The 27,529-nt window shown below is 42.3% G+C and overlaps 1 protein-coding gene across 1 annotated transcript; it reads left to right on the top strand.

Annotated features, from left to right (window-relative positions):
• Positions 1-183: 183 nt before the first annotated feature.
• lman2 (lectin, mannose-binding 2) lies at positions 184-27,529 on the top strand. The gene is made up of 8 exons (XM_052014656.1): positions 184-644; positions 7,508-7,626; positions 14,460-14,577; positions 19,165-19,244; positions 21,739-21,900; positions 22,349-22,463; positions 22,948-23,067; positions 25,654-27,529. Exons 1-8 carry the CDS (start codon positions 446-448, stop codon positions 25,812-25,814), a joined length of 1,074 nt encoding a protein of 357 aa, XP_051870616.1. The 5' UTR covers positions 184-445; the 3' UTR covers positions 25,815-27,529.

The following is a 27,529-nucleotide window of genomic DNA, read 5'->3' as shown; positions in this document are numbered from 1 at the left end:
CTCGTAGCCCGCCTCCCGCCGCTCTGACGCCGTAGCCAATCGGTAGCGGCCACTCTGACGCCGTAGCCAATCGGTAGCGGCCACTCTGACGCCGTAGCCAATCGGTAGCGATCACTCTGACGCCATAGCCAATCAGTGGTGACCTCGCTGACGCTATAGCCAATCGGTGGCGACAGCGCTGACGCCGTAGCCAATCGCTAGCGGCGCATCCCCTGAGTTGCTCTCTGCCGATTGGCTGACGGCGGTGCAGCAGCGTTGATCCTCCGGCTTTTCCGCGACTGGTTTCTCATCCTCGCGTCGATACCCGCGACTGGTTTTTGCAGGAGCTGGCGGTGGCCGCGGCCCCGGACGGGAAGTGTGTCCCCCCGATTTCCTTCCTCCGCTCTGCCTGTTTCTGGGCGGTACTTGGAAACGGCGGACTGACCGGAAGTGTCTGAGATAGAAGATGGCGGTGGGTCAGCGAGCCTGGGAGAGCGTGTGCGGCGGCTGGCGGGCGGAGCAGGACCTGTCCCGGCCTCGGCTGGGCTGGGCGCTGCTCCTGATGCAGTGTCTGAGCTTGGCCGTGGTCCCGGTGGGCGCTGACATGACGGACGGGAACAGCGAATACCTGAAGCGGGAGCACAGTTTGATGAAGCCGTACCAGGGTGAGTGAGTGAGTGAGTGAGTGAGTGAGTGAGCGAGCGAGCGAGGGGGAGAGGGGGGGAAGAGATCGAGGGAGGGAGAGGGTCGGTCGGTGGGTCAGTCACGGCTCGGACAGCACCTCCCATCCTTGCCACTTCCAGAGCAGCATTTCCCGCTGACTCCAAGCCCCGAGGAGATGAACCAACCCACTCTGCTGTAAAGTTCTTCTCCGCCTTGCAATGCTGCTTCCCATGATCTGTACTTCTGTCTTTAAGCTCCAACTTTCCTCGTTCTGTCTTTAAAGGTGCATATATTAGAAATCACTGACCATTGCTTTCCTTCAGCGGTTCTCCGCAGTATAATCAGAGCTCCCTTTTATTAGGAAGTCTTCATATACTATTACTGCAACGATTTTTCAGAAATGAATATTCAGCTGTTACTTGTCATTTTTGTAAAAAAAAGTCTAAAATACTCATGTCAAACAACGGCTACGAAGAAGGAAAGTAATTTTCAAGGGAGATTAATATACATTATTACAATTTAAGTGTTAAAACGATATTCTCATTTCCAATAATGAATCAGCTCATTGATCTTGGTCCCAAATTTCTTGCAGGCAGAATGATAGTAGAACATTATGATTGATAACTTTGTCACAATGAATTGAAGGTAGTAGATCCTACACTTTTAAATGTAGAATATTTTCTCATGATTGCAGCATAAAGTTGTGTTTCTCATTCAACCTGCATTAAGGCTTTCATAACATTTGGGAGCAGCCCAATAGGCAGCAAAAAATCTTATTGCTATCTGAGTGCCAGGCATTAATCATCTCTAACAGGAGGGAGTCCCAGTCAGTATCTGGGATGGGAAGGTATTAATTAGCTATGTCTATAAGAGCCGGTTACAGGCTGGGTAAACTGGTCATGAGTTCTCTCCTTCTGTCTTTCCAAAATATACAAGGTATTCTACGAATGTTATGGAACCCAGTTGGTTGTCACCAATAAGCATTCACTCCTTCTGCCATCACTACATTGCGGCTGCACTGCATACCTTCTGTAAAATGCATTCAAGTAATTTTCCAGGATACCTATTTTATCTCCTACATAGAAGGCCGTAGCAGTAGGCAGATGAGAACAATCACTTACAAATTCTCTTCCAAGTTGCTGGGTGAAATCCTGAAAGCCATTTAAAAAAAAGTAGTAGCTGGGCAGGAGTTCTTTAATCACAAGAACTGTAACTGTTCAAGAAGGCAGCCTCACTGCTGGCTTCTCAAGGTAGTTAGAAATGAGCACAAAATCCCGGCATTTATTTTTGGAAAAGAGCTGAGTTTCACCAGCACATGGCCTAAGGCAACATGAAAGTCGGGTGATACTACTATGGCTGTTTTAAGGGATGAAGTGGATAAAGGATTGAAAACTCAACTAGCAGTTCTTTAAAAAAAAATGAAGTCGATACATTTTCCCAACTTCTCATGTCTCCGCATTAACTCGTTATTCCCTTTTCCTCAGTTCGTAAGTCTAGCTGGAGATGAGACATTTTGAAGCATCTTCTTTGTTTGTAATTAAATATATTTCAATTACTTCTATATGTAGAGATGGTATCAAAGACCTTCTGATAGCACAAGCTGTTAGAAGGCCAAGTTAATCTGCTGGGTATCTGAGGCCCAGTCACCAGTTGTGAACCTTTACTTTGTGGAATGATGGTGACAGCATAGAATCAAATGTTGGAAATCATGTGATGGCAAATGATAGTTTATGCAAGGCAGTAGCCAGTAGAGCACAATATTGGAGGGAATGTTTTAGTGTGGATTAAAAACTGGTTATTACCTAAAGACAATTACAATCAATGGGTCTTTTTTTGTTGAACATGAAACATGGGAGGCAAGGAAAGAGATTGCGGAGCCTCTGACGATGATCTTTGTGTCGTCCATGGAGACAGGAGAGGTTCCGGAAGATTGGAGGGTTGCGGATGTTATTCCCTTATTCAAGAAAGGGAGTAGGGATAGCCCAGGGAATTATAGACCGGTGAGTCTTACTTCAGTGGTTGGTAAGCTGATGGAGAAGATCCTGAGAGGCAGGATTTATGAATATTTGGAGAAGTATAATATGATTAGGAATAGTCAGCATGGCTTTGTCAAGGGCAGGTCCTGCCTTACGAGCCTGATTGAATTTTTTGAGGATGTGACTAAGCACATTGATGAAGGGCGAGCAGTAGATGTAGTGTATATGGATTTCAGCAAGGCGTTTGATAAGGTACCCCACGGGCGGCTTATGGAGAAGGTGAGGAGACATGGGATGCAAGGGGACATTGCAGTGTGGATCCAGAACTGGCTGGCCCACAGAAGGCAAAGAGTGGTTGTTGAAGGGTCGTATTCTGAGTGAAGGTCGGTGACCAGTGATGTAGCTCAGGGATGTGTACTGGGACCCTTACTGTTTGTGATTTTTATAAACGACCTGGATGAGGAAGTGGAGGGGTGGGTTAGTAAGTTTGCGGATGACACGAAGGTTGGGGATGTTGTGGATAGTATAGAGGGCTGTCAGAGGTTACAGAGGGACATAGATAGAATGCAAAGTTGGACTGAGAAGTGGGAGGTGCAGTTCAACCCAGATAAGTGTGATTAGTAGGTCAAATATGTTGGCGGAATATAGTATTAATGGTAGGACTCTTGGCAGTGTGGAGGATCAGAGGGATCTTGGAGTCCGAGTCCATAGGACGCTCAAAGCGACTGCGCAGGTTGACTCTGTGGTTAAGAAGGCATGTGGTATTGTTCATCAATTGGGGAATTGAATTTAGGAGCCGTGAGGTATTGTTGCAGCTATATAGGTCCCTGGTCAGACCCCACTTGGAGTATTGTGCTCAGTTCTGGTCACCTCACTACAGGAAGGATGTGGAAGCCATAGAAAGGGTGCAGAGGAGATTTACAAGGATGCTGCCTGGAATGCGGAGCATGCCTTACGCAAGCAGATTGAGGGAACTCGGCCTTTTCTCCTTGGAGCAATGGAGGATGAGGGGGGACCTGATAGAGGTATATAAGAGGTATCTACCCAATCAATGATAGTCAGAGGCCTTTCCCCAGGGCTGAAATGGTGGCCACAAGAGGACATAGGTTTAAGGTGCTGGGGAGTAGGTATAGAGGAGATGTCAGGGGTAAGTTTTTTACTCAGAGTGGTGAGTGCATGAAGTGGGCTGCCGGCAACGGTGATGGAGCCGGATACAATAGGGTCTTTTAAGAGACTGTTGTATAGGTACATGGAGCTGAGAAAAATAGAGGGCTATGGGTAAGCCTAGTAATTTCTAGGGTAGGGACATGTTCAGCACAGCTTTGTGGGCCGAAGGGCCTGAATTCTGCTGTAGTTTTTCTATGTTATCATATAAATGAGCATGATGCCACTTAAACTGATCCCTTCTGCCTGTACATGATCCATATCCCTCTAATCCCTGCATGTTCATGTGCATATCTAAAAGCCTCTTTAACACCGTAGTATCTGCTTCCAATACCACCTCTTGCAGTGGGTTATGGGCGCCTACCACTCCCTGTGGGGGAGAATTTACCCTGCACATCCCCTTTAAACTTTCCCCCTCTCACCTTCAAGCTATGCCTTCTAATGTTTGAAATTTCAATCCTGGGAGGAAAAATTCTGGCTATCTACCCTATCTATGCCTCCCATAATTTTATCAACTATCATGTTTCCCTTCAGCCTCCTAAATTCCAGAGAAAGCACTTCAAATCTGTCCAGCCTCTCCTTTTGGGTAATACCCTCTAATCCAGGCAGCATCCTATAAACCTCTTTTGAGCCCTTTCCAAAGCTCCACACCCTTCCTGTAATGTGGTGACCAGAGCTTCGCGCAATACTCCAAGTATGACCTAACTGGAAGAATGGAACCAGTGGAGTGCCCCAAGGATTGGTTCCTGTCCCTCAATTATTTACTACTTGTGTTAATGATCTGGGAGAGGGAGCAGAGTGTAAAGATTGCCGATGACACAAGAATAGGTGGGAGGGCATGTTGCATGGAGGATGTTTGGACTCTGCAACAGGATATAACTAGGTAGAGGGTTGAGTGAAAGCTTGGCAAATGGAGTTTAATATGGGGAAAGTATGAAAGGAATCAAAAGTAGACTCTTTAAATGGAGAGCAATTGCAAAAGAGTGAGGTACAGAGAGGTATAGGGTACTTGCAATAAAGGCCAATATGCCTAACTAATTGCTAAACTTGCCTGCTAACCAAAAGTTAGGAGGCAGGTGTAGCAATTAGTTAGGTATATTTGCCTTTATTGCAAGCGGGTTGGAGTTTAGAAATGGGGAAATATTGTAACAATTGTTTTGGGTATAGGTGAGGCCACACCTGGAATACTGTGTAAGATTTTGGACCCTTTATTTAAGAAAGGGTCTGTTATCATTGGATGGAGTCCAGAAGAGATTCACTTGGAGGGTTTTCCAATCACGAGTGTCTAAAGAAACTGAATCTGTATTCTCTGCAGTTTAGAAGAATGCAGGTGATCTCGTTGAAATGCATAGATGTTGATAAGTTTCTACTGATGGGAGTGTCTCGAACAAGGTTACATAGTTACCAGGTAAAGCAGCAGGCATGTAAAACAGCTGTAAACGGAATTTTTTGCAGAGGGTAGTGAATCTCTGGAATTCTCTGCTCTGAAGAGTGGTGTCTAGGTCATTGGAGGTACTTACAGAGGAGTAAAATATTTTGGAATGCTTGGAGAACTGGCCAAGAAGAGTTGTGGCCTGGGACAGATAAGCCATGATGTTGAGTGGGGGGCAGGCTTCAGGGGCCAGGTGGCCTACAACTGCGATTCTTGTGTGATCCAACCTGTATTAAAGGCAAGTCTTTGAATCACTTCATCTGAATCTACTTTAGCTTGTTCGCCCCCCCCCCCCCCCCCCCCCCCACTCCCCTCGTCACTACTACTTAAACATCTCAGGTTTCCAAACCTCATGTGAAATTGCAAAATCATCCTACCATGTTATGCTTCACTCTTGATTAGGTGCAAGCCTGGGGATTTTACACTTGCATGTACTTTTCAATGGTTGTCAGCAGTGGGAAGCGGAGCCTTCATTTTTCTTTTCTCACCTGAAGCCTTTCCTGTTTTCTCCAAGGTAGTTCAGAGACTTTGGTGAGTGAAATTTGTCTGCACTGATCCAAGGTCTGGAAGAGCACCGTCACCATCTTCAGTGATGGTTGTGATTGTTCAAGGTTGATCGTGCACTTCCACTTTGTCACTTTACTGATCTGCCCTTTAGCATATTCTCTCCACTGACTTTCGCAGGTGTGTTTTGTTCATACCTAATGCAGGTAGATGAAATCAAAGGATCCCAGCAATTATAGCACAAAAACAGTCTTATGATTGAGTAGGCCCATATTGATGTTTATGCTCCACATGAGCCTCATTTCATCATACTTCATCTAACCCCATCAGAAATCTGCTTACCCAGCTTCCCTTAAGCATTCTATGCTATTTGGCTCAGCTAATGCAAAGCAACAATGACATTTCCAGAACTTGCTTTCAGTATTGCAAGTAAGGTTCCTGTAATGTGTAAGATTTTTACTAACTGAGGAAACACCTTGATCTTTACCTGGAGAGAATATTTGGAACAGTGTGGCACTGCAAACAAGAAGAGGAATAGATTGTTGGCCTGTTGATTCTCTTCCACCATTCAGTTGTGGTTGATCTGAAATGTCAACTTCATAAACCAATTTTGTCTCGTGTTTCTTAATGCCTTGGGTTAATAAAATTCCAGAATTCTCTCATTTAAAACTAACAATTGACACTCTTCTGCATATACAGTTGTTATTGTATTTGGAAGCGTTTTGTATAACACCTCTGAAGACCTAGTTCCACTTTCTTGCAGGGCTATTTCTCCAAGTGCTACATCCTCCAAACACAAGGAATTATTTTTTATTCCCTTTCCCTTTAATATCTTGATCCTTTGATCAAATCATTTCCTCAATTCCAAGTAATGCACCCCGGCAGAGGGGCAGCTCAGTGGCTCAACTGTTAGCTCTGCTGTCTCGTGGCTCTGTGGTATCTGGTTCAATCTTCAATCAGTTGCAATTCCCAAAGATGTGATGTCAGGTTAATAGCTTCTATAAATTGCCACTTAGTGTAGGTAAGTAACATAAAGTATTAAAGATGGACATCTGAGAGAATAAGTTACAGGGAAATGAGGGGGTATGTGTAGGTGGGTGGAAAAGAATAAAACGGGAATTGGTGGGCATGTGCGAGTGAATAGATTGCAGGGCTACGGGAAATAATGAGTGGAGCTAATGGGATTGTGGATGCTGCTGCTGAGAGCTTGTATCGGCCAAATGCCTCTTTCTGGGTCATAATCTTGTCATGAAGTATTGGTGATCGGAGCTCCTCTTGTAGGTGGTTGCAAGCATCATTAGAGCAACATTTCACAGTATTATTGGTTTGAGTGTAATTTCTTCCTGGTGAACACCTTTTAAAATGAGTGCCAACACTTCAGCTGTGAGGCTTCTCAAATAAATTCTCCTCTATGTCAACGTGGAATAATGGAATCCAGTAGAGGTGTTTGAATTTAATTTGAAGTTTTGAGTCAGTGATCAACTAAAGTGGAGAAGTGGTTGGTTCGCTGGCTTGCTTTCACTGTTTTATTTGTTTCCTTTTTCTTTCCACTGCCACCAATCAGCTTTCAAGCACCTGATGTGTTTCATTCACTCTTCATTCACCTTCAAGTGCTCCCTGAAAACCACCACCTTTTAACATGCTTTCAAGTATTTCTAGATAGTTCAGGAGTGTTAAAGGTGAAAATGCAGTTTTAAATATCCTTGCGTTGAAGGTCAGTCGCTGGTAGCTTTTGGGAAAATATTAATCTTTATGCGAAGCTCTGTATTTCCTTTGGATCTTCCTGCAGGAGTGGGTTCGAGTTCAATGCCACTGTGGGATTTTAGTGGGAGCACAATGCTAACAGGCCAGTATGTTCGCCTAACGCCTGACGATCGCAGCAAAAGTGGATCGATCTGGAACCGAGTGGTAAGTGTCTACAGGCCGTAGGAGTAAACAGTAGTTTCTTCGTGAGTTGACAACTTCAGTGAAATAATCAAACTGAGCTAAATACTTAAATAATTGGAAGCATGAGAGAACTATTTTCCTTGTGACCAAGTGGAATTTTTACCAGTGAAAACCTTGCTAACTTCTTGCCAATGCCATTGTTCTCCCTTACTGGGTTGTTAGCCCAGTAACATTAACTTTGCTTATGAATCACATGAGTGGTTTTGCTACCCTAACTGATTTGGCCTTTTTGTATAAAGTAGAATGAAAACAGTGGGACCAGATTTCCCCAGGTGTCTCCAAAGATATTCCAGGCAACAATATGAATCTTGAAATAACCAGTAGATACACTCCATGGTGTCTTTGAGGTCATATTGCTGCTTACTCATGGGAAGAATGTAAAGTTAAAGAGGACCTGATTATGTTCTTGAGCTTGGGTAATATTTAATTTGCATGTTTAGGTAAGGCACAGTTTGTATATATTACAGAGTGTGCTACAAGCTTTGTTTCTAGAACAGTAAATACATGGAATTTGTTTATCTTGTTTCCTTGCCCTGTCATTCATGTATGAAGAGTAAGTTAGTTCCCTTTACCCCTCATTTACCAAAACAAATACTGAAAGGAAGGAGTGAATTGGGTTGACTTTGACTTCTTGTATCTTAAAATGTGTTAACAATATATTATTCATAGGCAATAATACCAACACCCCCAACAGAAAAGCTATGAATTTAAAATTCTCACATAAATTTTCCTGAATTTCATCAGCATGTTAGGAAACTTGAATTTGATGTCATTTTCCTACTTTTGACTTGGATTTTCACTCATTTCACTCATGGCATATCCCATTAGTAAAACTCCAATAATCTGCTATCTGATCATCTGGAAAAACTTTATTTGTTTTCTATCTTTGTCTTGAATATTTTCCTTCATTTTATCATAACAATTTAGTTGGCTGACTTGATTTATTAAATTTAATCTGTCTGTAACGTTATCTTGATATGTTAGTCATAAAGTAGTATAGCACAAAAATGGGCTTTATGGCTCACTACATCCATGCCAACCTTGCTAATTGACACTAATCCTATTTGCCCAAAGGTAGATTTTTCCCATCCTGAATGCTTGAAATTGCAACTCATTAATTTGTCCTGTTTATCCTAACTTAAACAATGTCCTGTTGGTTTCATAATTGATGGAAGATTCTTGCAACATCCCAGTCAAAAGCTCTCAGTAAATGACATTTGTCATACTTGGTTGATTCCGAGCCTTTTCAGATGACATTGCCACCACATTATGACATTTAATGTCTGTCTGTAAATGCATGAAATTAGGGAAAATCTCTTGCTTGTGTCATCAGCATCCAAATGATCTGCAAAACATCCACCACCAAAGAAAAATGTGCAAATCCCTTGGGTTCCAACTCAAATAATGATAACTCAACATAAAATTAATAATATCAAATATCTGCAATTAGTAAAACACAAGTTTCAGTTTAATGAGCTGCTTCTGCCTCCTTTCCAGTTCTGATGAAGAGTCTTCTACCTGAAACACTCAATTTTTCTTACCTTAGATGTGGTCTGATCAACTGAGTATTTGCAGCATTTCTATATTGGCAATGACCACAATCTTTGTGGAGACTAATTTCTATTATTTTTCTGGGGAAATGCTCCATCAGGTTGTGCTGTTCTCTTGTGCAGAACACAATAGAATCAGAAAAGGTCCAGAATTGTGGGTTACAAGGAGTTACTGAATTATAATCGCCTACGATCTGAACATCATAGCTCAGCAAATGCCTCACTCTCCTGTTACTGTTGAGCTAGAGAATCAATTTCAATGAAGAGGATGCCAGAAAAGGCTGTAGGATTATTTAAAATTGGGGTCATAACCATGGGACTTGCACAGTGTAGGTAGAAGTAAACAATCTCACAATCAGTGGACCAAGTCAAAGCTCTGGAGTTTTGACATACCCAGTTATCAATTTTAGTGCATAATTAAATTCCAAGTCATACAGCTTAAATGGGCCCTTTGGCCCAACTCATCCATGCTGACTGTGTGGCCCATGAGCTCTTCCCATCTGCCTGCGTTCGGCCCATTGCCCTCTAAACCTCTCCTATCCACGTACTTGTCTAAATGGCTTTTAAATGTTGCTGATGTGCCTGCCTCGACCACTATTTCTGGCAACTCATTCCAAATATGCACCACAATTTGCATGAGGCTGCCCCTAATGTCCCTTTTAAATCTCTCACCTCTGATCTTAAACCTCTGCCCTCTTTTTAGCACCTCCTCCTTGGGGAAAAACACTATGTACTTCCACCCTGTCTATGCCCCTTATGATCTTGTATACCCCTACCAGATCACAATCTATGTTCCAGGGAATAAAGTCCTAGCCTATGCAACCTCTCCCTTTAACTCAGGCTCCCAAGTCCAGGCAACATCCTGGTAAATCTTTCCTGCAACTCTTTCTGGTTTTATAACATCTTTCCCATAACAAGGTGACCAAAATTGTACACAGCACTCCAAGTGAAGCCTCACCAATGTCTTGCATAACTTCCCAACTCCTATACTCAATGTCCTGACCAATGAAGGCCAGTGTGCCAAATGCTGCCTTCACCATCCTATCTACCTGAGATGCTGCTTTCAGCAAACTATGCACTTGGACTCTGAGGTCCCTCTGTTCCATAACACTCCCCAGGGCCCTAGCATTCACTGTACAAGTCCTATCCTGGTTTGATCTCCCAAATGGCAATACCTCACATGTATCAAGATTGAAATCCATTTGCCAATCCTCAGCCCACATATCTAGCTGATCAAGATCCGCCTGTAATTTTCTATAGCCTTCTACACCATCTACACCCCCAGCTGATTGAGTGTTATCTGCAAACTTACTAAGCATGCCTTGTACATTTATGTCCAAATTGTTTATATAAATTACAAACCAGGTCCTAGCACCAACCCCTGTGGCACACCACCAGGCACAGGCCTCCAGTCCAAGAAACAACCCTCAACCATCACCCTCTGCTTCCTAGCACTGAGCCAATTATGAATCCAATCAGCTATCTCCCCTTGGGTCCCATATGATCTAATCTTCAAGATTAACATGGTAGCATAGCAGTTAGCGTGACGCTATTACAGCGCCAGAGATCAGGGTTCGATTCCCGTCGCTGTCTGTAAGGAGTTTGTACGTTCTCCCGTGTCTGCGTGGGTTTCCTCCGGGTGCTCTGATTTCCTCCCACATTGCAAAGACGTACGGGTAGGTTAATTGGGTTTAAAATGGACGGTGCGGTCTAGTTGGGCCGGAAGGGCCTGTTGCCACGCTGTAAATAAATAAAAGTTATCAAAGCTTTGCTAAAATCTATATAGACAACATCCACTGCCCTACCCTCATCTGCCCTCTTCGAGGAGGTAACCAATAATTCCAAGAGATTTGTCAGATAGACTTCCCACACACGAAGCTGTGCTGACTGTCCTGAATCAGAGCCTGTCTGTCCAAATGTTGGTAGATCCTGTCCCTTAGAATCCCCTCCAGCGATTTTCCCCACCACTGATGTCAGATTCGCTGGCCTGTAGTTTTCTAGTTTGTTTTTGCTACCCTCTTTAAATAATTGTACCACATTAGCCACTCTCCAGTCCTCCAGAACCTCATCTCTAGCCAGAGATGAAGCAAAAATCTCTGTAAGGGCCTCTGCAATTTCTTCTCTAGCTTCCCACAAGGTCTGAGAATGCACCAGGTCAGGCTCCGGGGATTTATCCACCTTAATGAACTTTAAGGCCTCCAATACCTTTCCTCTGCTAAGCTGTATGTGGTCCAAGACATCACTCATTTCCCTCATTGTTTTCTCCACAGTAAAAACTGAAGAGAAATATTCATTAAAAATCTCTCCCATTTCCTTTGGTTCCACACACAGACAGCCATGCTGATCTTCAAAGGGACCGATTCTCTCCGTGGACGCGCTTTTACTTGTAATATACCTGTAGAACCTCTTGGGATTTTGCTTCACCTTGCCTGCCAAATCCTGCTCAAATCCTGTTTTTGTCCTCCTAACTTCTCTCAAGTGCACTCCTACACTTTTTGTAGTCATCAAGAGATTCAATAGTTCCCAATTGCTTATGAGCAGTGTATGCCTCCCTCTTTTTCTTAACCAGAGTCTGGAATATCTCTCGTCAGCCAGGGTTCCAGAAACCTACCAGCCTTGCCCTTCACCCTAACAGAAACCTACTGTGAGTGAAAGGCTCCACGAACATTCTCAATGATGGCAGAGCATACCAAAAAACAACAGCATTTGTGAGCATTCAGGTGATTAAAGCACTGGATTTGGCAGTAGTGCAGAAAGTGAACTAATAATGCCTCTATCCAAGTTGATCCAGTACTGTTACAAATGTGGCATTGTATCCTGTCCACAGACTAATCATTCCTTCAGTTTGTTCTTAAACAGTAACAAGGTGATGGAGGCAATTGTTGACCATGCCATCAAACAGTACTTGTTCACCAATAACATAATGGCATAAGATTAACTTGTATTCTGCTAGGACCACTTAGTTCCAGCCTTAGTCTAAATAGGGACAAAAGACTTGGTGAGAATGACTGTCCTCAACTTCAAGGCAGCATTTGACCGAGAGTGCTGTTCTGTTTGCGTCTCAAATAATGAAACATTTGACATGCTTGTCCAGAGAGATTTGGACATTTGGGAACTGACTGTGTGGTGTGAAAGTTACTTGCTGCTTAAATGCCAAGCAGTGACCTTAACTCATTGCAGGATACCCAGCCTCTGATTTACTCTTGAACCCACAGTACTTCTGTGGTTGATCCAGTTGAGTTTCTAGTCGGTGGTCATCCCCAGGATATTAATGGTGGGGGTCATGATGATAATGCCATTGAACAAAAGGGGGAGGTAGTTAGTAATGGAAATTACTTGGCACTTGTGGCACTAATGGCGATTTGATTTGCATTTAAGTTATCCATTCTGAATGCTGCCTAGGTTTTGCTGAACAATTGTCAGTGAACATCGCACTGGCAATCTTATGGAAAGAAAGTCACTGATGAATCGGCTGAAGATACTTAGGCCTATGCAGTGATGTCCTAGGGCTGGGATGATTAACCTTCAAAAACCACAGCCATCTCTTTTGTTTGAGTTATGATTCCAATCAATGATGTGTTTTCCTCTTAATGCCCATTAATTTCAGCTTTGCCAGAGCTCTTTGATGCCGGTCAGTCAAATGTTATCTTGATATTAAGTGTAATCACTCTCAGCTTGCCACTAGAGTATGGCTGACTGAATGTGGCAGGGCTGCAGACTTTTGATCAGATCTGTTGGCTGTAGGATTGCTTAGCTTTATTTATTGCTTCCTGTTTAACATGCAAATTGCAGCTTTAGGTTGACATTTATTTCTAGGTATGCCTGGTGCTGCTCCGTATGTGCCCTTCTGATCTCAAAGAACCAGGCTGATTCCCTGTATTGGTTGTAATGTAGAGTAAGGAATATGCCAGGCCTTGGGATTAAATTGTGATGGTGTCTTTCTGCTACAGCTGATGGTCTGCAGTACCTCATGGATGTCCATTTGTGAGTTGCCAGATCTGCATCTATCCCATTTAGCTGATTGTACTGTCATGCAACTTGACAGAAGGTGTCCTCTGTGAACTCAGGAATTGGCCTTCATGCAGAATGTGTGGTGGTGACTCTCACCAATGCTGTCGTGAACAGAACTATCTGCAATAGGTAGATTAAAGATGAGACCAAGTAGGTTTATCCAATATATTGGTTTGCTCACTGCTCGTGTCTGTCTAATCCAGTCTGCTTTACCATTGCCAGTGGGATCTTTATTATGGAATTGAAAAGCAGCACTGCCATTGGTCCCACTCAATCAATTCACTAGGATTGTCTACAACAGGACAGGCATGCAGAAAAGATCCTAGGGCCAACTTGGTAATAGCAATGCTGCCTTTTGGTGATGGACATTGTACTCTGTGTCTGTGATGTCATTTTATCTTAATTTCTGTGCTGCGTATGAGTATGGCTCATGATAGTCAAGCACCTGTTCACCAGATGAGTGGGAACGATGCTTTCCTTGTTGTTGTTTGACTTGATACCTGGGGTCAATGTTGAGAGTCCCAGGGCTACTTCCCACTTCCCACTCCCCACCTGCCCCCTCACTGTATTGCCACCTCTGGATCTGTCCTGGTAAGACGAGAAGTACCCAAGAATTGTGTAGGAACGCGGCATGTTGACTCTCTGAGTACAACTGTGTCTTGACGTGTCTTTATTTAGTTGACCATGGGACTGCTCTCCCAATTTGGATATCAGTCCCCAGATATTTATGATGGCATCTTTGTAGTGTTAATTGGTTCAGGAGAGACTTTGCTACATCTGAATTCAATGTCAAAAGTTACTGTCAGGTGATCCATCAGTTTCATCCGTAGTCTGTTTTCGTGTTGTGGTTGTAGCCTACTAGGCTATGTCAAAGGGCAGTTGAGGGTTAACGGCATAGCTGTAGGTTTGGAATGAAGTAGGCTAGACATGCAGCAGATTTTCTCCATGAAAGACGTTCATTGCAATTTGGTGTTTTCATGGTAGTCTTTGGAGCAGTTTCGTAACTCTGAGATTACGTAATTGGCTGAAATTGAATTCCTCAGCTACTGTGGTGCGATTTGACGTCTAAATTTTTTTTCATCCACATCTCCAAACTTCTAGACAGGAATTTAACTGTTGCACTGTCCACCTACATAGGTTCTAAATTTTAGAGCTTGTGTAACTCATTATCTTTTGCTCTCTACATAATCACTATTTCTTTAACGTCTCAACCATTGTCATCTATCTTTGCAGCCATGTTTCCTAAAGGACTGGGAACTTCACGTTCAGTTCAAAGTTCATGGAGCTGGGAAAAAGAATCTTCACGGTGACGGGTTAGCTGTCTGGTATACGAAGGACCGATTAAGCCCTGGTACTGTATTTCTCCCTCTTATCAAATTGGGAAATAATTAGGTGCTGAAGTTTCTTCTGTCAAAAATCCACTTGTCTTTTTATGCCGTGATTAAGAATTAAGATATTTTTAAAGTCTGTAAAAACCCAGTGGATAGAAAGAGATGCTGCCTTGGATAAATGAGGAAAATTAACTTGAGGAATTTATGACTGCAGTTACAACTCTGGCCTTGTTTTAGAAGGAGAACTTCCATTTATATCTTCTGCAATCTTGGAATGTCCCTTAGAAATTCACGGGCAAAGAAGGACACTTTTTTAAAAATTTTATTTACAGTGTGGTAACAGGCCCTTCCGGCCCAATGAGTCCGCACTGCCCATTTTAAACCCAAATTAACCTACCTGTACATTTTTTTAGAAGGTGGGAGGAAACCAGAGCACCCAGAGGAAACCCACACAGACACAGGAGAATGTACAAACTCCTTACAGACAGTGACGGGAATCGAACCCTGATTACTGGTGCTGTAATAGCGTTGCACTAACTGCTACGCTACCGTGCCGCCCCTTTTAACTTTTAACTGCTGTCTCTGGTGTAAAATGGCCGATGCAGTAGTTAATCTGTAGTCAGGTTTGCACAGCTAAGTGGTCATGGACAGAAAACTGGCTGTGGCATTGTTTGTGGGATAAACATGGAGAAGAGCTCTCTGCTTTGGTCACTGCTGTGGAAACCTTTTGCCTTGCATTCAGATGGCATCTGTCTCATCATAGGGTACTGCCCTCAACATTGCAACACTCCTCCAGATTTTTCCCACTCAAACCTTTGTGCAAAATACTTGCTTGTGAACTGTGTATCCCTATGCAAAAGTCGCAATCTTGCCAGGCTGATTTTGTCCTTTATCCTTGAGTGTTTTTGCAAAACTGCCTTGGGTGTGAATGAAACCATACAAGTGCATTGTAAACTAGCATGCTTTTGACGAGCCATCTGGAACAGGTGGTTTTGTACCAATAGGCACAGGATGCAACTGAATTGCAGCTGAAACTCAACACTGCAAAACAAAAACCACACACGAATGTTTGTGTATCAATGCCTGCAAAAGTTAAAGATATTTTCCCTTCTTGATGTGGATGTTGTTGAAAAACATTCATTACCCACTCCTGATTATCCTTGAGAAACTGGCAATGCATATTCCTATAAAACTCCAGACTGAGGACTAAAGGCATTCTCACACTGCTGTTAGCAGGGAGTTTCAAAAGTTTAACCCAGAGTCAGTAAAGAGATGACTGGCAATGCCAAACCAAGTCATAGCATGATGTTTGGACATTGCTCAGTTTTATCATTTCATTGAGATCTGCTGTAATTATCACTTTTTTTTCTCTTACCCAGTTTCTTTGTGCCCTCTCCCCTTTGTTGCATTGTTTTCCTTTTCAGTGACTTAGATGTCTTGACTCAAGTTGGGGTCTGACAGCCAGGCAGGTCATGCCCCCTGAATTTACCTGGTTAGGGCTTTAAATGCTTCTGAATATTCCTGACCTCCTAAAATTTTCAAGACTGCTCAAAATTGATTAAACAATTCAAAGGTATTGAAATGGTACATCACTTACAGTTTTAATGTAAATACATAAATGTTAAGTTACCTTTTGGTTGTCTCTCACTCTGCACTCCAATGAATGGACTTGCTGTTCCTGCACTAGCTCTAGCTTGGCATGTGTTCAGCTGGCAGATTCCCCAGTGTAACTACAGAAATTGCCACTAGTCCACGTCTGCACAAGGAGTACGGCACCAGTCCACACTTGATAAATTGCCAGAGCACCTTGACCCACAGGTCTGCAGCTGTGTTGAATCCTAAACATGGTGGCATTTCTTGCTGAGAAATGTTGGCATTTACCATGCAAGTTCCAGCCTATTATTGCATTCAGTTACCAAGATTATAACACATTCTCGAACACTGAAGTCTGATTTCTTTGTCTATCACTGAGACTTTCGGCAGGAAGCTTGGCCATTAGAAATAACTGATGAATTGATGCAGCCTATTTTTCAATAACAAGCTGGCAATGGTATTGATGAGTTGTCCTTCAATGTTCTTCATTCAGCTTTGACTTTCTTCTTTCTTTTTGTATACAGTTTTAAATGTGGTTTACTGTATTGTAATATTGAATCTGCCAGATTGTAATATTGAGTCTGCAGGATTGCAATGTTGTCATTCTTATGCAGTGCATTTCTCAGTAATGTAGACTTGATGTGCATGGCAGAATGCCATTTGAAATTGTTCATGCATTGGCTGCAACCTGATGGATTAAGTCTCAATAGCCCGACCAGAAGTAGGAAGATTGGATGAAAAATAATTCCGACATCTACCAACTGGACCATGGGGAAAAGAAAGTTGAGCAATTGGTACCAATGTTTAAAGTGGTCTGGGAATGAAATAGATGAACTGGCAGGGTTTATACATCTGTGAATTTATTTATATACCTTCTATCCCAGTTAATTCATCATATTAGCATTAATTTTGATAAAGTAATTTTATTTAATTGCTTTGCTTGCCCTCCTTTCTACTTTCTCAATGAAATATCTGTACACATACCTAATGCAGGAAGATCGAACGGGATAATTTAGAGTTGGAAGTTAACGTGTTTTAACTATTATTCTTCCAATACAAGTTCCAACCTGATCAACCTTAAAGTGCTGCAACTACGTTGCAGGCAAGTTGGCCAGAGTTGTAGAAAATGGTAATTACTTTTTATTAGCAGCAGTAATTTGCAGAAGGTGGCATGAATATTTATTTCTTGGGAAAGAAGGTTAAACTAAGTAAATAATGTTATTTTGTAGATTATGAAACTATTTTCTACCACTTTGAGTTGTGGCTTCTGTTGATAACTAGCAGCTGTCAATCACAATTCCCTAGCAAAGATCAGGGAGTGGATGGCCCTCTGTACTGATGGCCCACAGGGTGAAATACATTGCTTCCACTTGCTCTCAGGTTGGAGGCGACATGGCCCCAACATCAAGATCAAACTAACTTTGGGACTAGGTTCCCCCAACTCTCCCAAAGCCTTCCCAAAACCTCTGTGGGGAGCCTACCACGTTTTCCCTGCACACTGATACAGACTCTTCCTCTCCTGCAGCTGTTACTTATCTCTACAGCCCCAAAATTCTCTATGCCTGCTCTCCATCCTGCCACCCCACCTTCTGGTCTTAGAGAGAATTGGTGTTGTGTAGGGGTGAGTAGTTTGCCACATAGCCTTTCCAGCTCAGGCTAAAACACTGCAGTGCATGCCAAACATTGCAGAATCTGCAATTTTGGGGGGGGGGGGGGGGGGTGGTGGAGGGTGGAATACAACCTAGATTGTGCCTTGTACGACAGTCTATTTGTTTAATCATATCAGCCTAATCTAATGCTGACCATTGGGTATTCAGTTCTGAGTGAAAACACTGGAAGAGCATAAATCATTAAATGGCAGTTCTGTTCATGACCCCGGTGATTTTCCTCATTGTTCTCCTCTCCTTTTCCCTTTTTTTTAAATGGTGGGGTCACCCTCCAATCTGCAGCAACTGTTCGATAGTCTCTAGTGTTTTGGAAAATGACAACCAATGCACCTATTACAATGTCGATCTCTTTGAATACTCTGGGATACACATAATTACTCCTTCTCAACCTCCTGATTTGCTACTCTAGAAATGTATGCCCACCATGTCCCAGCCTTTGGTGGGATGAGGAGCTGAGTCTCCAAATTATCCACTGTTGCTTTCAGGTAATTATTTAAAGATGATAAGCAAGGTGGAGATGCTACAAAATCACTGGTATGCAAATCTAGTCTCAAGTGGTTCCTTTGACCAACATTGATAATGTGGTGTTTGCTATTGGCAGTTTCAGTTAATTGGAAAATGTACCTGTGTGTTTTTGCAACAAAAATTCAATAAAGCTTAAAAAAAAAATCAGTTGCATTTTAAATTGCTGTGACCGAGCTAAACAAGAAGGAAGTTTAAATGCTTGTTTACTTTCTGGACCTGGTCTCCGTGTCCAGTGGTTACTTGACTGCCCAGGTCACTGACTTTTTTGTAAACTAGTTCTTCATGTAAATGCACAATTCTATATGAAAGAGGGAAACTAATAATCCAGATGAGGCATTTAATCCAGGGACCCAGCCACTCATTCTGTTGCTTACTGCCATGTGAGGCCACTTGTATCTGTCAAACATTAATCTTTTTAATCAGTCCATTGAACCTTTGTTCATTGAGAGTCCAGCCAACATAGGATAAGCAGGAAAGTCCATTGTTTCGATTGCTAACCAATAACGCTGCAATCAGAAAATCCTGTTTGTGAAGCAGGCAAACTGTTGTTTCACTTGCAGCTGGCACCTGCCTGACTGAATTTGCACATTTGAGGCAGGAGGGGAGAGATGATGGGCGGGACCTCAATGAACTCTTGGTGAGATATGCAGTGTTATCTCTTCCTCCTTCAGCTAGCCCTGCTATTTTTCTTTTTTTTTGCAGAAAGGTGTCCAATAACAAGGATTGATTCACAAAACATTTATTGACACCTATTACTATGGTGCTCATGTTGAGGATCTAAGTGCAGAACTTCTCATGTCCTCTCATCTTTTACTTTTGCAGGCACCGTATTTGGAAGCAAAGATATGTTCCACGGTTTAGGACTTTTCATTGACACATACCCAAATGATGAGAGTGCTGATGTGAGTGCCAGGTGATACCCTAACCTTGTTCTCTGACTGCTCCATTCATAGCCTCCTAAAGTTCATGTTAACAAATTCGTGGTTAGGCATCAACTGGAGATTGTCCATCTCTGAGCAGCCCACCTTAGGAAGCCTTTGGAGAGATTTAACAGAAGTATTCAGTTATGAAAGGTCTTGGAGTGGTGTGTCCGGTGAAAGAAATATCGAAACACAGTGAAATGCATCTTTGCGTAAAATGTTCTGGAGGGCAGCCTGCAAGAGTCGCCATGCTTCCGGCACCAACATAGCATTCTTTGGTATATCAGTGATTTGCAGTGGTAAAAGAATTGAAAGTAAACAAAGAATTTTATAACTAAATTATGATTTGGTGTTCACTACCTGAAAAAGTGGTGGAAATGGATTTGATAGTAATTTTTCAAAGGGATTGGATATATAATTCTAAAGAAAAAATTTGCTGGGCCTTGGGTATAGTAGAGTACAAGGGGCTGCATGACTGCATCATGTGCTATGATTCTATAATCATGCAGCAGTCAGAGTTTAATGCACTGTATTTGTCCACAAGTAAAATCAATCACTGCTTTATCAAGTTGCATTTCTCAGCTCCATTTGTGTCATAGCATCAGTGGCTTCCCCCAGCAGTATCTCAGCCTGGTATGAAGCACTTTCACGATTGTTTACATATCAATGTTGGGCATCTAAATTTGGGCATCGTGCCCCCTGGGTGGATGCAATTTGGGTGACCACTTTCTTAATGTTTCAAAGTTATTCTGCAGAATTTTTTTATTGGCATTGCTGGCAAGGCTGGGATTTAATATCCATCTCTTGCTACCCAAAGGAAATAGGAAAAACCTTAAATCACTACAGCTCATGCTGATGGTGCTCCCTCTTCCCAAACCAGGCAGCAACTCTTTCCCAACTAGGTTATTTTCTTATCCAATTTTGGACAGAATTCATTGTCAATCAGTGTTGGATTGAAATCTTGTATATTTGGACATTCATGAACCACCTGGGTTATTCATATACTATATTAGTGGGTGATCCTAACTTTGTTATATTTTAAAATATGGAGAATTTCCACCTTGTACCAGTTTATTGGGAGGTGCCATACTTTTCTGCATGCTTGTTAGTGTGATGGTCACCAAGAAGAACTTAACTTGGAAGGTCATTCGGTACTTCTGCAATACTTGGCTTGTTCATACAAGCTTGTGAAACTCCTATCCTGCCAGCTAAATTGGTAGCACTCAAATGTGTATTCAAGCCCCTCTTGAGTACACGCTGTATGTCATTTCAGTGCAGTGCTGAGGGTGGGCAGCTATTAGGACTGAAACTCCGTCAGTCTTCTGATCAATTTAAGTGTCAAAGGCAATGCTCAGAAAAGCATGGAGTTTTCCCAACACTGCACTGCAATGTTGCTCTGTCAACCAATACCAGCTCATTATGGAAACTCCTCCCTGATATATTCAACATGTGAAGTCCTTTTGGGAACTTTGAAAATGTGAAAAGGCAACATAGCTAATTTTAGTCTTCCTTTTTAAAAGGGGACATGGTGATATTATTCTACAATTATGTTTGCTTTCAAGTGCGATACATGATATAGAATTATATAGAACAGAATAAGACACTTCAGCCCACTTGGTCAGTTCTGGAACTTATGCTCCTCAACCTATCAATGTATCATTGTCCTTTTATATTTAACCAGCTTCTCCACAAATATTTTTAATTTGCCTCAACAGCTCCAAATACTAGTGCATCTTGTGTGATGACCATTTTTGCACTTGTTCCTTGCTGGATTTGTGTGCCCGTCTTTAAGGAGACCCAAGTTTTGGTGGTCTCGCAAGTGGAGTGGTGTTTTTTTTTGTCCTTACTCTATCAAATTACTTCATAATTTTAGAGATCTCTTTTAAGACCTGTTGTACAGGATCCACTTCATGAAGTCTTTCAAAATTACATGTTTGGTAATGTTTTGGTAATTGGTTTTGATGCTAGACCAAAACATTATTCCAGTGATTTCCTGTATATAAACCCACCATAATACCCTGTAAATACAAGTTTCTGAAACTCTGACTGCATACCAACTCATATTTTCTTTTTGTCCATCATCTCTGTGATTGCATTGACTTCTGGTCAGTCAACATTGCCATTGTAAAAGAAAATATTCTTGATTTCAAATCTTTGGCCCTCTATGTCTGTAATGTCCTTCAGCCATATAACTCCTAGCAAGTACTCTCCAGTGCTCTTACATTCCTGGCCTCCCCAAATTCCACTTTTTCCACCATGGCAGCTGTGTGTTTAGGTGCCTGAGCTCTGAAATTCACTCATTAAAACTCTACCCCACTCCTTTTTAAGTAATTCCTTAAACCACTTTGTTCGGTTTTCTAATATAGTTTAGGATTCTGAATTGCCTTGGGCTTATTTTTTATTCATTATGTTAATAGCCTGATGTATAATAAGTACCAAATATGTTTTCAACCCTTCCAATCATCTCGGTCTGCAGCGGGTTTTTCCCTACATCTCAGCAATGGTCAACAATGGATCTCTAATGTACGACCACAGCAAAGATGGACGCACCTCTGAGCTTTCTGGATGTCCTGCAGAGCTTCGAAATGTTGACCACGACACTTATTTGGCAATTCGTTACTCCAGGGGCAGATTAACAGTAAGTGACAGATTGATGTTCCCAATATCACAGTGGCACTGACACATTTGCTATCTGTGCTGACCAAAACATTTTGACCAATCATGCACATAATAAATATTTGAGAGCTACCAATATGTCCCCCATTTAAATAAGGGATCCCATTTAAGATTGATGGGGTATCCTTTTCTGAGGGTGAAGATCTTGTTGAAAGCCTCTTCCTCAAAAGGTAGTGGAAGAAAGGTTCTATCTATTTTTAAGGCAAAGCTATATAGATTCTTGAAAAGGGAGGGGGGAAGGTTACCAGGGATAGGCAGGAATGTGGATTTGACGTTACAGTTGTATTGACCATGAACTTATTGAATGGTGGAGTAGGCTTAAGAGACCAGATGGCCTGTTCTGCACCTGGTTGTTCGCAATTTCCCATTAGCTATTTCCTCAATTATTTCTATTTTATACCTGTTCTCAGGTGATGACAGACGTTGAAGACAAGAATGAGTGGAAAGAGTGCATAGATATTAGTGGGGTCCGTCTTCCCACTGGGTATTTCTTTGGTGCATCTGCAGCCACTGGAGATCTGTCGGGTAGGAGTAAATGTCGGTTTCATTACCTTATTGTGCTGTCTTTTATGCGCCTCAATAGTAGTACTCCTGAGTTGACAGGCTGTGGATTTACGTCCTGTTCCACAGCCCAGTGCAGAATTGAGGGAATGCTACATGGTAGGAAGTACAATGTCATTAAACAATCCTTTATCTCTACTTTTGGGTAGACATAAAAGGTCCCTTGACTCTATTTCTGAAGGGGAGTAGAGGAGTTGTCACTGATGTCCTGGACAATATTATAAGCTGATGTCAATTGGACAAATTAGCATAAATCACATTGCCATTTAGAGTTATTGTATGCAAATTACCCTCCATGTATTCTTCAGCCTTAGACAAAAACCATTATGTAAATTAATTCCCTGCCTATACTTCTCGCTTTACTTGTCAGTTATTCAAGTCTGATCACAAGCTTGAGATGCAAAGGTACTTGAAACAGTTTAGGATTGAAGTGTTCAATTTCTTTCAGACAACCATGATGTTATCTCAATGAAACTCTACCAGCTGACTGTGGAACACTCACCGGAGGAAGAAAACATAGACTGGACAAAAATTGAGCCCAGTGTTAGTCTCCTCAAATCTCCTAAAGGTTTGTGCTTAATGCTTTTTCTGAAAGACTGGACAAAAATTGAGCCCAGTGTTAGTCTCCTCAAATCTCCTAAGGTTTGTGCTTAATGCTTTTCTGAAGGAGGGATGAAGTAAAGATCCATGTAGAGCATTGGGAAAGGAAGGGATATTTTCTGGATCTCGACTTCTCATTTAGAAGTTTCAGTGAGGTTTTCCTGCAATAGATCAGTAAATTAAAGGTTGGCTTACCACCTCCTTTTCCATGGAAAGCAACTCCAGTGATTCTTGGAATCATTGGAGTAACTTCCATCTGCGTTCTCAGTAAAGCCTCATTCAACAAGCCTGGCCCCAGGAGCTGGATGCTGTTCTCTAACTGTGGTCAAAGAGCTTTAAAAAGGTTCATTATGGCTTCCATGCTCTTGTACCCTCTGCCTCTTCTTATAAGCCCCAACCCTAGATCCCATTGGCTCTTTTAACCACTTTTTCAACCTGCCGTGACACTTCTAATGAGCTATGCAAATGTACGCCCCAGATCTCTCTGTCCTTGTGTCCCTTTTAGAATTGTGCCCTCTAGTTTACCTTGCCTCTTCTCATTCTCCCCACTTTGCATTTCTCAGCATTAAGTTTCATCTGCCACTTATCTGCCCAGTGCTCCACCCTGTGGCCTTGAAACTTATTACCATTCTCCTCAGTTCACTCTGCCTCCAAATTTGTCACCGGAAAATTTGGAAATTGTACCCTATAATGCAAGTCATTAATGTAAAAGAAAAAGAATATTCTTTATTATCACCCCTGTGGGAAATCCAGTTTACAGTTCCTTCCAATCTGGAAAAACCTTTCGCTACTTCTCTCTGCTTTCTATTAGATAACAAGTTTTCTGTCCCTGATGCTACAGCCTCCTTTGTTCAAGGCCCTTTTATTCCATGGCCTTCAGACTTGATGGCAAACTTATTAAGAAACTCCATATCAATGCTTTTTGGAAGTCCATATACCACATCAACTGCATTTTCTTCAGCAACCCTCTGGTTACTTCAAAAAAAACAAACTGTTTAGACCTGATTTTCCTTCAGATCTGTACAGGGTTTTCTCTAATCAATTCAGTTGCCCAAGTGATTGCACATTTTGTCTCTAATTATTGTTTCTAAAACTTAACCCCACATTGAGGTGAAAGTAACAAGTACTGAGCACAGCTCTACATTCCTTTTCTTTTGAACAAGGATATTACATTTACATTTTCCTGTAATGGAAAACAAATAGAACGAGATGCTGGAATCTAAAACAATTTTTGTCCAGTCCTTGGGTGTTTGGAAGGTTATGGCTTGGGTCTCTGCAATTTGGGGAGTTCAAGGAGCATCCCATCTGGGCTAGATATTGTTGACTTTAAATGTAGATGGTCTGTCTAATTCCTCTATTGATTTTCAGCTGATCCAGAATCTTGATGACATCTTCCTTTTGCTGAGACTCTAGCAGCACTTCTCTTAGTGAAGCTGATGTCAAGTACTCATTGAGTTTGTGGATGACATGGAGAGTCACCTGAAGATTACCACCCTTCCAGATCTCTTTCCCAACAAAAATTTATCTGCATCTCCTGTGTCATCAGTACCAATATGGACTACAACCTCTTGCTCTTCACACTTGTACTCCAGAATCTCTCTGTGGCTGCTTAAAGTCCATAAGACCACCACCATCATTCTCATTCTCGTGCTCAAATCTTGCCAGAGCTTCTTGCTTCTCTTTCCACCACCGCAGCCCCCCCCCCACCCCCCCACCCCCATGTCTGAATCATTCTTTGGCCCCTATAGGCTCCAGACATTTCTGAGCTGCTCCAGTTCTGGTATCTTGCACTTTCCTCCCACATCCTATCCCTATCACACTAACCACCACCCACTCCCCCCCCCCCCCCCCCCCCCCCCCCAACTAGTGGCACGTTTGCCTTCAGCTGCCCTTGGTCTAAGTTCTGGAATTCCCTCCGGTAAGCATTTCTACTTCTATCCCTCCTTTTAAGACATGGCCCCAGTTTATCCTTGTGAATGAGTCTCCATTTTAGTCCCCAGTTAGTCCCGTCTCTCCTTATCACTCATTTACTATTTGCCTGCGTTTAAGTTTTTTTTTGGATTACCTTTTCTGTCGTACTCTCATTCTTGGGTTTTGTGCAGAAGCTCAGCTCTCTCAAAACTCTTTGCATCATGTTCCATTGACTCATACAGTAACCCCCATTTTGTAAATTTGAATATACTTGGCGGGCTTAATAGTTCTTCTGCCCCAGAATTAGATTTCTGTGTAGGTTGAAGGGCCCCACCAAGCCATAGTACCAAAGCGCATCATTTATCATGTTGACTGCATTTAGTTTCCTTCAGTTCTTTGTTCGTCACTAGTACCACCTCCACCATGGTGGCTGCTGCTGCTACCACCTCCACTGTCTCAACTATTACCGCCCCTGCCATCTGACTTCCCTCAAAAGCCACCATCCCTTTAAAAGAGCTTCTGTTACCCAGCCATCCCCCAGTATTTCATCCAGTGGGCAAGTATTTGATCCAGCTCCAAACTACATCTATCTGTGGTAAAGACACTGCAGAAATTTAAATGCTATGACAATCTTGTCTTGCAGATAACATTGATGATCCAACGGGTAATTTCCGTAGTGGGCCACTGACTGGCTGGAAAGTCTTCCTGCTGCTCCTCTGTGCATTGCTTGGGATCATCGTGTGCGCAGTAGTGGGTGCTGTGGTCTTCCAGAAACGTCAAGAGCGCAACAAGCGATTCTACTGAATGACGAGTTCTGCAGCAGGCCTTTAAAATGTGAAGTGTTCTTTTTCTACACTGTGGTTTGTATCACACAAGGTGTTTATATCCAGAATGGAGAAGACAAATCAAAAATATTTTCATATATTTCTATCATAGATGTGAGACTTGTGATGCTGATGAGTAGAGAAAACTATGAACAGATATCACATAGCTCCCTGCCTCTGTCGCTTTCTAATGGGGGGCCCTGCTTCCTTTTTTTACAGACGTGTTTGTTAAAGGTACAAATGATTTTGGTTTTTTGAAACTGTTCTTTTCCTGAAATGTTGGACTTGTTTGACCTGAATCCTTTATCTACAGAACCCTCCCTGCTGTCAGATGTGCAGCCATCAGTGTGACTGAGTTTGGTTAACTGGTTCTGTTCTTAAATGGGGCTGCATTCTTTGAACCTGTTCTGTTCTAAATGTCGCTGACTCCAGATTAGCCCCCCGTCTTGCTCACTCTGTTTCTTGTACTGTGTTGCCCCAAGTCTGCCTCTGGCTTGACTCTGTGTGTGTCTGGTCTACACTAACACCACTTGAATATTATTCTGGCTTGCGCTCTGAGTTTGTCTGACCTACCGTCTTGCTCTCGAACATACACCTACAAACAACCTCTCTTCCCCTTGTTTCCAGAAAGAGTGCACATACTCTCTCTTGCTTCTGCCACTGGTGGACAACCTCCTTCCTCTCATGAGCATACTGTCCTGTTGACTGTACTCCCACCTCCTCTCCTCCTGTATTGTGGACAAGTGAGCATGTAGACCACAGGCGACACTCTTCTTTCAAGGACAGAGGTACAGTTTAACCATCCCTCTGATAGCTCCCTTTAGCTAAACTGATCTGCCCATTGCAGCTGGCTCTCATACAAGCTCAAGGCATCAGTGAATCTGCAGGATGCCAAGAGAGTGGAAGCAGGTTTGGACTGTGAATTGCAGCTGTTCCTTTCTGGTTGTGGAGCTTTGCTTGGAGTTTTAAGTGTTCGAAACAGGATAGTTGTGAGCTAGTTGACATGTATTTGCCCCCTCTACTTTTCCAACTGCTCTAGTTAACATTGAACTATCCTGTTCAAGACTCTGCTTTGTCACCCACTCATCTGCTTCACTACATCACTAGCTTCAAATTGAGACGCAGCACATCTCTTGTAAAATCTCTTTTTTTAATTCTAGGATTTTAAACTTGTATCTTCATCTCCTGAACCTTTTCTTCCAGTTACTGACAGCTTTAAACCCCAAATTTGCTATCACCTGGTTGCTGCTTCCTGATTTAATTCTTTTTCTAACATCACAGTGGGGTCATTAACTTGGTCTTGAGCTTCAGAAAAAAGTGCAAACTCTAATTTCTTACAGCCATGTTAGAAGGATTAACGAAGCTTTCATTGAGTGCACTTGTCTGTCAGCTCCTGTCAGAAGTTCCATTGGGATTGATCAGCTTTCAATGAACATGTGTTTTCTTTATTTGCACTGTTCTGTGGGTGAGGGGCAGGGGATAGCTCTGTTTTAAACCTGATTGCTCCTTCAGTAATTGGTTCTAGTAATGCAGTGCATAGAAAGTTTTCTTAAAGTTTGAAGGTGTTCATCTTTGGTAAGGGGCAAAAACACAAGTTGTATTCGTGTGTGATGTAGTTACAATAATGTAAATTGGAACTTAAGGAGCAACTTTGTGTGGTGGGTACTGATAGAAATAAACAGATTTAATTCCTAA

Source organism: Pristis pectinata, chromosome 4 (genome assembly GCF_009764475.1).
Source record: "Pristis pectinata isolate sPriPec2 chromosome 4, sPriPec2.1.pri, whole genome shotgun sequence".
In the NCBI taxonomy this organism is placed as follows: Eukaryota; Metazoa; Chordata; class Chondrichthyes; order Rhinopristiformes; family Pristidae; genus Pristis; species Pristis pectinata.
Note: the sequence above shows the minus strand (reverse complement) of the source record. Positions and strands in the feature narration are given on the sequence as shown.